The sequence below is a fragment of the Oncorhynchus gorbuscha genome, unplaced genomic scaffold (assembly GCF_021184085.1).
Source record: "Oncorhynchus gorbuscha isolate QuinsamMale2020 ecotype Even-year unplaced genomic scaffold, OgorEven_v1.0 Un_scaffold_1308, whole genome shotgun sequence".
Taxonomy (NCBI): Eukaryota; Metazoa; Chordata; class Actinopteri; order Salmoniformes; family Salmonidae; genus Oncorhynchus; species Oncorhynchus gorbuscha.
This window is the reverse complement of record NW_025746123.1, coordinates 25,031-37,500: the sequence shown is the minus strand read 5'-3', so window position 1 is coordinate 37,500 and position 12,470 is coordinate 25,031. Positions and strand designations below refer to the sequence as shown.

General features: G+C 49.6%; 1 protein-coding gene across 1 annotated transcript in view; it reads right to left on the bottom strand.

Moving 5' to 3' along the window:
• The window catches only part of LOC124022143 (ras-related C3 botulinum toxin substrate 3-like), a 15,432-nt gene extending 13,752 nt beyond the window's left edge, over window positions 1-1,680 (bottom strand). Inside the window, exon 1 of the mRNA XM_046337186.1 lies at window positions 1,502-1,680. Coding sequence (XP_046193142.1) covers window positions 1,502-1,536 — 35 coding nt within the window. The 5' untranslated portion in view covers window positions 1,537-1,680. The remainder of the gene's footprint in view (window positions 1-1,501) is intronic.
• Between the last annotated feature and the right edge of the window lie 10,790 nt (window positions 1,681-12,470).

The window sequence follows — 12,470 nt, the reverse complement described above, 5'->3', positions numbered from 1 at the left end:
GGGGTACCGGTACAGAGTCAATGTGGAGGCTATATACAGGGGGTTCTGGTACAGAGTCAATGTGCGGGGGGCACCGGTTAGTGGAGGTAATATGTACATGTAGGTAGAGTTAAAGTGACTATGCATAGATAATAAACAGAGAGTAGCAGCAGTGTTAAAGAGGGTCTGGGTTGCCCTTTGATTAGCTGCTCAGGAGTCTTATGGCTTGGGGGGTAGAAGCTGTTAAGAAGGCTTTTGGACCCAGACTAGGGTTAGTTTTAGGGTTAGGGAAACTAGGACTTTGAATGGGACTTTCTCTCTCTCGGAGGACCTGAGCCCTAGGACCGTGCCCCAGGACTACCTGACATGATGGCTCCTTGCTGTCCCCAGTCCACCTGACTGTGCTGCTGCTCCAGTTTCAACTGTTCTGCCTTATTATTATTTGACCATGCTGGTCATTTATGAACATTTGAACATCTTGGTCATGTTCTGTTATAATCTCTACCCGGCACAGCCAGAAGAGGACTGGCCACCCCACATAGCCCGGTTCCTCTCTAGGTTTCTTCCTAGGTTTTGGCCTTTCTAGGGAGTTTTTCCTAGCCACCGTGCTTTTACACCTGCATTGTTTGCTGTTTGGGGTTTTAGGCTGGGTTTCTGTACAGCACTTTGAGATATCAGCTGATGTACGAAGGGCTATATAAATACATTTGATTTGATTTGACTGTATTACATGTCCCCACAAGGTTAGTTGTACAATATTGCGCATGTGTGTGTGTTGCCCATCCCCTAAAAAAAAATCCTAGACAGCCCCCCCACACCCCTGTTTAGCTATGCTATGCAGTCCAGTGCACCCTACCTCCACACACTACCCAAAATCTACGCCGCATCCGCACCGCATCACAATGTAGCAGAAGTCAAATAAACCTGTCTTTCAAAGATGTCTATGGTAGAAAGGCTATATAAACACGGCATTTTGCATAGGTGCCCATGCCCATCCGTAGCCCGTGCCTCCGTAGGAGCTGGCTGTGTAGGTGTGAAAGCATTACATCATTTAATGAGTCTCAGCCAAGCCCTCCCAGCGACATTTCTGCAACTATGCACATATTAATGTATATTTCACAATTATGCTCAACCCCCGAAAAATATGGGTTTCCAAATGTTGTTAATCCGAGAAGCTTTAGTTAGTTTCTAATTTTTTATATTTCAATGAAACGTTCAAATAGCTTTAGTTCAATTTCAGGCATAATATTTCACACCCGAACTTATAATGTATTGTGCAAAACCTGGCGGAAAATTTGGCGAATACATTGATAACATGAAATCACAAAGGAGGCTAACAAAATAAAAAATGTAATTGCTCAACATTCATTTTACGCTCACGCACTGATGAGAGAGCGGATTCTAGAGAAGTGAGCGCCGACCCATTCAACCCGCTATAGCCCCAGCCCTTTACTGCAACAATTGCCCTCACAGACTCGAAAAAGGACACATTTTCAGCCTAAACACACACAAAAGGTCTTACCCATCGCCCACCACGACGCATTTGATGGCCTGCATTTTGCAGAGGGTGGTGGTATCCAACGACGGACTATTCCCTGGTTTTAAAATGGCAAATTGTTTATCATTTCTGATATATCGCTAATAATAAGTGAATTGGTACAGCTCCTCGCGACCAGGCTGCAGTAGCGGAGGGAGGCAGTGTCGAATCCCGGCGGAACCTCCCGGAAAAGACCGAACGTGTTTAAAGGGAAAGTTTTTTTTTTCCCCCGACAGCAGTTGAACTCTGTAAATGACAATGTGTTCTTCCCAAATCACACCATATTCCCTATGTAGTACACTACGGGCCCAATGGGTTCTGGTCAAAAGTAGTGCACACATAGGGATTAAGTGGCAATTTGGGACATACAACAAGTGGCTAAATGACTTAAATGTAAATGTAAGTGTCCAGTGGGTTCCTCTGTAGTGACTATTGTGCAGAGTTCTGGTGATGAAGGACTTCAGAATGGACATACACACAGAGAGAACGAGACACACCTCAAACAAACCATCAATAACCACAGTTGACACAATTTGTAAGAATGTATTTGTTTTATTGCTTGACCTGCCATTAGGAAACAACCTAAACCAAAAGGATTAGAACTGAGCACAAACAGTAAAGCAAACCTTGTACAGTCATCAGCATCATCATCATCATCATCATAATAATAAAATGGTCCCCTGGCCACCCTCTTCCCTAAACAGACACCCTATTCCCTACATAGACCACTTCCTCTTCCCTAAACAGACACCCTATTCCCTACGTAGACCACTTCCTCCTCCCTAAACAGACACCCTATTCCCTACATAGACCACTTCCTCTTCCCTAAACAGACACCCTATTCCCTACATAGACCACTTCCTCTTCCCTAAACAGACACCCTATTCCCTACATAGACCACTTCCTCTTCCCTAAACAGACACCCTATTCCCTACATAGCCCTCTTCCTCCTCCCTAAACAGACACCCTATTCCCTACAGAGCCCTCTTCCTCTTCCCTAAACACCCTATTCCTGACCAGGGCTCTAGAGTAGTGCACTATAGAAGGAGAAAGGATCCATTTTGGACACATCCCACAGGCAAAACGTCAATGAGAGCTTGAAGGCCACGTCCCAAACCACCAACCTTTTCCCCCCTCTCCTGAACTGTACACTTGCACACTTTTTTTTGTTGTTGCATGGACTTAGCAATGCTGGAAACCCCCCCCCCCCAGCCAATGCTTATACCAATCCCATGCTTTTAAATCTACGACAGGGAGTGTGCTAGCCAAGTGGACACACTATGTGAGCAAGGAAGAGAATTGGGACGAAGCCGAAGAATTGGGAGCACTAAACAGAATCCTAAACCAAAAACCTTGACCCCTATTCCCTACTCTAGATAGGAAAGGATTGGATAGGTACTAGCCATATGATAACAGCTCCACCGTGCCCTCTGATAGGTGGAGTTTTGCTCCACCTCGATGACACCGTCTGCCGCTGGACTTGCTCCAGAGACCATCCAGGCCTTTCCCCTCCGACAGCCTCCCTCCCTCCGATGACCCCTGAACCCATCCACGCCTTTCCCCTCGGACAGCCTCCCTCCGATGACCCCTCAACCCATCCACGCCTTTCCCCTCCGACAGCCTCCCTCCGATGACCCCTCAACCCATCCACGCCTTTCCCCTCGGACAGCCTCCCTCCGATGACCCCTCAACCCATCCACGCCTTTCCCCTCGGACAGCCTCCCTCCGATGACCCCTCAACCCATCCACGCCTTTCCCCTCGGACAGCCTCCCTCCGATGACCCCTCAACCCATCCACGCCTTTCCCCTCGGACAGCCTCCCTCCGATGACCCCTCAACCCATCCACGCCTTTCCCCTCGGACAGCCTCCTCCGATGACCCCTCAACCCATCCACGCCTTTCCCCTCCGACAGCCTCCCTCCGATGACCCTCAACCCATCCACGCCTTTTCCCTCCGACAGCCTCCCTCCGATGACCCCTCAACCCATCCACGCCTTTCCCCTCGGACAGCCTCCTCCGATGACCCTCAACCCATCCACGCCTTTCCCCTCGGACAGCCTCCCTCCGATGACCCCTCAACCCATCCACGCCTTTCCCCTCGGACAGCCTCCCTCCGATGACCCCTGAACCCATCCACGCCTTTCCCCTCCGATGACCCCTCAACCCATCCACGCCTTTCCCCTCCGATGACCCCTCAACCCATCCATGCCTTTCCCTTCGGACAGCCCATCCACGCCTTTCCCCTCGGACAGCCCATCCACCTTTCCCCTCGGACAGCCCATCCACCTTTCCCCTCGGACAGCCCATCCACGCCTTTCCCCTCGGACAGCCCATCCACGCCTTTCCCCTCGGACAGCCCATCCACCTTTCCCCTCGGACAGCCCATCCACCTTTCCCCTCGGACAGCCCATCCACCTTTCCCCTCGGACAGCCCATCCACCTTTCCCCTCGGACAGCCCATCCACCTTTCCCCTCGGACAGCCCATCCACCTTTCCCCTCGGACAGCCCATCCACCTTTCCCCTCGGACAGCCACCCTCCGATGACCCCTCAACCCGTCTACCTTTCCCCTCGGACAGCCTCCCTCCGATGACCCCTCAACCCATCCACCTTTCCCCTCGGACAGCCTCCCTCCGATGACCCCTCAACCCGTGAACTTCCCGACCCTCTCATGAACGATGTTGTTTTCTAAATTTCTAGTCTTTTTTGTTGTTGTTGTGTGTTGCTTTTAAAACACTTTTGAGATTCTTTATGTAATAATGAATAGCACTATAAGAGTTTAATAAATTATTATATTGCTGATACCCATCCAATCCTCTCAGTTCTGCACTAGTGCCCCAAAAGGGTAGGATGTAGGAATAGGGGCTAGGGGTTGATTTGGGACACAGGTTATGACTCTAAAGCAGGTCTGCCCACCTGCGGTCCCGGGGGCCCACCTGCGGTCCCGGGGGGCCACCTGCGGTCCCGGGGCCCACCTGCGGTCCCGGGGCCCACCTCCGGTCCCGGGGCCCACCTGCAGTCCCGGGGCCATCTGCATGCTGCTTTCCTTACTAACCGTTTAAAGGTGGCCTCAGTGATGTGGCAGAGATGTAGACAGTAAACAGCACAGTGGGTCAATTTACACAACTAAGAGCATTGAAGCACGAGGCTCAACTTGTCCCCTTTTGGTGTTTTTTTCCATCTCAAATTTCATTGACACAAACTACAGTACATTTTCTCCTCCTGACCAATCAATGGCAAGCTCCTGTCCCTCACGCCTCTACACTCACACACGTACGGTTTCCATTCTGTTTCTACAAACAAATCATGGCCACCAAGCTAGAAGCAACATCACTCTGAAGTGAACATGTGTTCAGATACTGTGTGTGACTGTGAGAGAGAAGTGTTGCATCTCGCTCATCTTAGTATCTGCGGTGTTGCTCGTGGCAACATCATTTCACAGAGTCTAACTTTAAATAACACTCATTTTGACCTGGGCCACCAGGTGTGTGTGTCTCTATCCAATCAATGATATTACTTAATCAACTTAGAGCCACAGGGGACAAATGAAAACCTGAGCCGTGGACCTCTGTTCTATAAGCTGCGATCACATGACCGAAGGCAAAACTACAGTCAACGTCTGACGGTTTGGGTTCTCGTACATACTGCGCCTTACAGTTACTGTACTTACACACAGTGGCTGTGTCGCACACCGACCCCGGTAAAGCTAGAATGGTGATTGTTGTTAGTCAGTGTGTCAGAAACACCTTACTGACCGTTCATCTATAGACAGAACACTGTAGTTAGTAAGATTTCAGAATGACAGTAACTTTCCCAAGTTTCCCCAGAACTCCAACCAGGAAAATAAGCTGAATTTCACAACCCTGGTTGTTAGACTGAATGATCTACAAATAAATTAAAAACATGGAATGAGACACAAACCACTAATATAAAAGGGATAGAAAGGTGTTTGACTGATTGGAACATAACACGTCAAATCAGTATGTGAGAAAGCGATGACAACAGCCACCCATTCTAGATTCCCCCAAGTCCTCCCACTGCTAGAGTTCTAGATTCCCCCAAGTCCTCCAACTGCTAGAGTTCTAGATTCCCCCAAGTCCTCCCACTGCTAGAGTTCTAGATTCCCCCAAGTCCTCCAACTGCTAGAGTTCTAGATTCCCCAAGTCCTCCCACTGCTAGAGTTCTAGATTCCCCAAGTCCTCCCACTGCTAGAGTTCTAGATTCCCCCAAGTCCTCCCACTGCTAGAGTTCTAGATTCCCCAAGTCCTGCCACTGCTAGAGTTCTAGATTCCCCCAAGTCCTCCAACTGCTAGAGTTCTAGATTCCCCCAAGTCCTCCAACTGCTAGAGTTCTAGATTCCCCCAAGTCCTCCCACTGCTAGAGTTCTAGATTCCCCCAAGTCCTCCCACTGCTAGAGTTCTAGATTCCCCCAAGTCCTCCCACTGCTAGAGTTCTAGATTCCCCCAAGTCCTCCCACTGCTAGAGTTCTAGATTCCCCCAAGTCCTGCCACTGCTAGAGTTCTAGATTCCCCAAGTCCTCCAACTGCTAGAGTTCTAGATTCCCCCAAGTCCTCCCACTGCTAGAGTTCTAGATTCCCCCAAGTCCTCCCACTGCTAGAGTTCTAGATTCCCCCAAGTCCTGCCACTGCCAGAGTTCTAGATTCCCCCAAGTCCTCCCACTGCTAGAGTTCTAGATTCCCCAAGTCCTGCCACTGCCAGAGTTCTAGATTCCCCAAGTCCTGCCACTGCCAGAGTTCTATATTCCCCCAAGTCCTCCCACTGCTAGAGTTCTAGATTCCCCCAAGTCCTGCCACTGCCAGAGTTCTAGATTCCCCCAAGTCCTCCCACTGCTAGAGTTCTAGATTCCCCCAAGTCCTCCCACTGCTAGAGTTCTAGATTCCCCAAGTCCTGCCACTGCCAGAGTTCTAGATTCCCCCAAGTCCTCCCACTGCTAGAGTTCTAGATTCCCCCAAGTCCTCCAACTGCTAGAGTTCTAGATTCCCCCAAGTCCTCCCACTGCTAGAGTTCTAGATTCCCCCAAGTCCTCCAACTGCTAGAGTTCTAGATTCCCCAAGTCCTCCCACTGCTAGAGTTCTAGATTCCCCAAGTCCTCCAACTGCTAGAGTTCTAGATTCCCCAAGTCCTCCCACTGCTAGAGTTCTAGATTCCCCCAAGTCCTCCCACTGCTAGAGTTCTAGATTCCCCCAAGTCCTCCCACTGCTAGAGTTCTAGATTCCCCAAGTCCTGCCACTGCTAGAGTTCTAGATTCCCCCAAGTCCTCCCACTGCTAGAGTTCTAGATTCCCCCAAGTCCTCCAACTGCTAGAGTTCTAGATTCCCCCAAGTCCTCCCACTGCTAGAGTTCTAGATTCCCCAAGTCCTCCAACTGCTAGAGTTCTAGATTCCCCCAAGTCCTCCCACTGCTAGAGTTCTAGATTCCCCAAGTCCTCCCACTGCTAGAGTTCTAGATTCCCCCAAGTCCTCCCACTGCTAGAGTTCTAGATTCCCCCAAGTCCTGCCACTGCTAGAGTTCTAGATTCCCCCAAGTCCTGCCACTGCTAGAGTTCTAGATTCCCCCAAGTCCTCCAACTGCTAGAGTTCTAGATTCCCCAAGTCCTCCAACTGCTAGAGTTCTAGATTCCCCCAAGTCCTCCCACTGCTAGAGTTCTAGATTCCCCAAGTCCTGCCACTGCCAGAGTTCTAGAGTCCTCCCACTGCTAGAGTTCTAGAGTCCCCCAAGTCCTCCAACTGCTAGAGTTCTAGATTCCCCCAAGTCCTGCCACTGCCAGAGTTCTAGATTCCCCCAAGTCCTCCCACTGCTAGAGTTCTAGATTCCCCAAGTCCTGCCACTGCCAGAGTTCTAGATTCCCCCAAGTCCTCCCACTGCTAGAGTTCTAGATTCCCCCAAGTCCTCCCACTGCTAGAGTTCTAGATTCCCCCAAGTCCTCCAACTGCTAGAGTTCTAGATTCCCCCAAGTCCTCCAACTGCTAGAGTTCTAGATTCCCCCAAGTCCTCCAACTGCTAGAGTTCTAGATTTCCCCCAAGTCCAACTGCTAGAGTTCTAGATTCCCCCAAGTCCTCCAACTGCTAGAGTTCTGGATTCCCCCAAGTCCTCCCACTGCTAGAGTTCTGGATTCCCCCCAAGTCCTCCCACTGCTAGAGTTCTAGATTCCCCCAAGTCCTCCCACTGCTAGAGTTCTAGATTCCCCCAAGTCCTCCCACTGCTAGAGTTCTAGATTCCCCAAGTCCTGCCACTGCTAGAGTTCTAGATTCCCCAAGTCCTCCAACTGCTAGAGTTCTAGATTCCCCCAAGTCCTCCCACTGCTAGAGTTCTAGATTCCCCCAAGTCCTGCCACTGCCAGAGTTCTAGATTCCCCCAAGTCCTCCCACTGCTAGAGTTCTAGATTCCCCCAAGTCCTCCAACTGCTAGAGTTCTAGATTCCCCCAAGTCCTCCCACTGCTAGAGTTCTAGATTCCCCAAGTCCTCCCACTGCTAGAGTTCTAGATTCCCCAAGTCCTCCAACTGCTAGAGTTCTAGATTCCCCCAAGTCCTCCAACTGCTAGAGTTCTAGATTCCCCCAAGTCCTCCAACTGCTAGAGTTCTAGATTCCCCCAAGTCCTCCAACTGCTAGAGTTCTAGATTTCCCCCAAGTCCTCCAACTGCTAGAGTTCTAGATTCCCCCAAGTCCTCCCACTGCTAGAGTTCTAGATTCCCCCAAGTCCTCCCACTGCTAGAGTTCTGGATTCCCCCAAGTCCTCCCACTGCTAGAGTTCTGGATTCCCCCCAAGTCCTCCCACTGCTAGAGTTCTAGATTCCCCAAGTCCTCCCACTGCTAGAGTTCTAGATTCCCCCAAGTCCTCCCACTGCTAGAGTTCTAGATTCCCCCAAGTCCTCCAACTGCTAGAGTTCTAGATTCCCCCAAGTCCTCCCACTGCTAGAGTTCTAGATTCCCCCAAGTCCTGCCACTGCCAGAGTTCTAGATTCCCCCAAGTCCTCCCACTGCTAGAGTTCTAGATTCCCCCAAGTCCTCCAACTGCTAGAGTTCTAGATTCCCCAAGTCCTGCCACTGCCAGAGTTCTAGATTCCCCCAAGTCCTCCCACTGCTAGAGTTCTAGATTCCCCCAAGTCCTGCCACTGCCAGAGTTCTAGATTCCCCCAAGTCCTCCCACTGCTAGAGTTCTAGATTCCCCCAAGTCCTCCCACTGCTAGAGTTCTAGATTCCCCCAAGTCCTCCCACTGCTAGAGTTCTAGATTCCCCCCAAGTCCTGCCACTGCCAGAGTTCTAGATTCCCCCAAGTCCTCCCACTGCTAGAGTTCTAGATTCCCCCAAGTCCTGCCACTGCCAGAGTTCTAGATTCCCCCAAGTCCTCCCACTGCTAGAGTTCTAGATTCCCCCAAGTCCTCCCACTGCTAGAGTTCTAGATTCCCCCAAGTCCTCCCACTGCTAGAGTTCTAGATTCCCCCAAGTCCTCCAACTGCTAGAGTTCTAGATTCCCCCAAGTCCTCCAACTGTTAGAATTCTAGATTCCCCCATGAAAACAATCTACTAACATTATTTCAACATTGGGTGCAGGGCATCAACTAGATACACTGTGTGTCTGAAAAGGCACCCTATTCCCTATAAAGTGCACTATTTTGACCAGAGACCAATGACACCCTATATAGTGCACTACTTTTGACCAGAGACCAATGACACCCTATATAGTGCACTACTTTTGACCAGAGACCAATGACACCCTATATAGTGCACTACTTTTGACCAGAGACCAATGACACCCTATATAGTGCACTACTTTTGACCAGAGACACCCTATATAGTGTACTACTTTTGACCAGAGACTATGGGGCTTATATATATATACACATATGTATATACGTATATATATATATAGTAATGTAAATGTATATGAAACAGAGTGACATTTCAGACACGCACACAGCCTGACAAATAAAAAAAGTCTAATTTATTTCACACAAGACACCAAGGACAGTTGAACAGTAAAAATGTAAAAACCCCAGAAATGGATCAACTATGAGATGTAGCAGGGCCGTGTCCATTCCAGCCTGATCCTAGTTCAGCTGGAGACGCTTTATCCAGGACGACACACCACGGTGGAAATAAAACCCTGCATGCCTCCAAAATGGCACCCCTATTGCCTATATAGTGCACTACCTAGTCAAAGGTAGTGCACTATAAAGGGAATAGGGCTCCATTTGGAACACACACACCACTGAATAGGGCTCCAGTTGGAACACACACACCACTGAATAGGGCTCCATTTGGAACACACACACCACTGAATAGGGCTCCATTTGGAACACACCCACCACAGAATAGGGCTCCATTTGGAACACAGACACCACAGAATAGAGCTCCATTTGGAACAGGGAGGACGGGAGTCTTACGTTAACCGTATACTATATAGTACATTACAAAATAGTCATCAAAATTATTTAAAAAATGGCAAATGTCCAGTTGACAACAATATACTGTATTTAAGGATTAGAACAAACATGGGTTTACCAAAACACAACAGGAATGGTTCAAACTTAAAAATGGTTAGATAAATGTTAGACAGCAAACATTGAAAACACTTGAGACTCCATGACGGTGTGGAACCGGAATGCTTTAGGTTCTAATTGTGAATTCTAAGAGAGTGTCGATGGAACTCAACCAGGCACTTCTCAAAGATAAGTTTATAATGAGGGTTCAGTCTTGTAACTAACAGTTCAATGAATAACAGCCGCTCTCAGAAACAGACCTCCCCATGTCAAACACATTAGAGACAGAGAGAGAGAGGCAGAGAGAGAGGCAGAGAGAGACAGAGAGAGACAGGCAGAGAGAGACAGGCAGAGAGAGACAGGCAGAGAGAGACAGAGACAGACAGAGAGAGACAGAGAGAGACAGAGAGACACAGAGAAACAGAGAGACACAGAGAGAGACACAGAGAGAGGCAGAGAGAGAGAGGCAGAGAGAGAGAGGCAGAGAGAGAGAGGCAGAGAGACAGAGAGAGAGAGAGCAGAGAGAGACAGAGAGAGACAGAGAGAGACAGAGAGAGAGACAGGCAGAGAGAGACAGAGACAGACAGAGACAGACAGAGAGAGAGAGAGAGACACAGAGAGAGACACAGAAACAGGCAGAGAGATGTCAAACAGATTAGAAAAGATAGGCAGTGTTTAGAGAAGGCAGAGAACACTGGACATGTACCATCCACAGGCAGAAGAGACTAGAAACCCAGAGGGTTGATATCAGAAGGCAGAGAGAGACAGATTCAGGCAGACTAGAGAGGTTGAATTAACAGGCAGAGAGAGAGAGAACAGGCAGAGAGACAACCCTCAGGCAGTTATAAAAACCTCAGGCAGAAGCTAAATGGACACAGAGAAGAGAGAAGGCAGAAATACTGAATATCAGGCAGAGAGACTGATCAGGCAGAGAGAGAGAGAACAGGCAGAGAGTCCAGAGAGCAGGCAGAGAGAGAGAGAGATAGGCAGAGAGAGAGAGAGAGTTCAGAGAGAGAGAGAGAGAGAGAGAGAGAGGCAGAGAGAGAGAGAGGCAGAGAGAGAGAGAGAGGCAGAGAGAGGCAGAGAGAGGCAGAGAGAGGCAGAGAGAGGCAGAGAGAGGCAGAGACAGACAGAGACAGACAGAGACAGACAGAGACAGACAGAGACAGACAGAGACAGAGAGAGACAGAGAGAGACAGAGAGAGACAGAGAGAGACAGAGAGAGACAGAGAAAACAGCCGCTCTCAGAAACAGACCTCCCCATGTCAAAAACATTAGAAAAAGATAGTGGTGTTTAGGAAGCCATGTGTAACACTGGACATGTACCATCCACAGGATGAAACACTATTAAACCCACCAGGGTTGATATCAGAACGGTCCACATTCTTCATTCAACTAGAGAGGTTGAATTAACGTTGAGTTGTATAACATGCTTTCCTCACAACCATCACCTGTTATGAAAACCTCTTATTTAGAAGCTAAATGGACACATGAAGCACAAGGTGAAATACTGAATATCCCTTAAGACTGATCCCCCCCCCCCGTCCAGAGGAACTGGATGTTCAGTCCAGATCTGCTTTCTGTGACCAGTAAATAGGCAGAGTAGAATAAAAGTTCCCCTTTTCTGAACGGAGCATTTTAACCTAGACACAATGACACGTATATAACTGATCTGGGACACCCTCCCAACATCAGATGGGAAAGAGAAAAAGAGAGGGGGGGTAGCCAATAGGGAGAGAGCAGCCACACCCCTGGATCTGGGACACCCTCCCTCAACATCAACCTCATGGTGTAAAAACCACAGCCAATAGGGAGAGAGCAGCCACACCCCTGGATCTGGGACACCCTCCCTCAACATCATGGTGTAAAAACCACAGCCAATAGGGAGAGAGCAGCCACACCCTGGACCTGGGACACCCTCCCTCAACATCAACCTCATGGTGTAAAAACCACAGCCAATAGGGAGAGAGCAGCCACACCCCTGGACCTGGGACACCCTCCCTCAACATCATGGTGTAAAAACCACAGCCAATAGGGAGAGAGCAGCCACACCCCTGGACCTGGGACACCCTCCCTCAACATCATGGTGTAAAATCCACAGCCAATAGGGAGAGAGCAGCCACACCCCTGGACCTGGGACACCCTCCCTCAACATCATGGTGTAAAAACCACAGCCAATAGGGAGAGAGCAGCCACACCCCTGGACCTGGGACACCCTCCCTCAACATCAACCTCATGGTGTAAAAACCACAGCCAATAGGGAGAGAGCAGCCACACCCCTGGACCTGGGACACCCTCCCTCAACCTCATGGTGTAAAAACCACAGCCAATAGGGAGAGAGCAGCCACACCCCTGGACCTGGGACACCCTCCCTCAACATCAACCTCATGGTGTAAAAACCACAGCCAATAGGGAGAGAGCAGCCACACCCCTGGACCTGGGACACCCTCCC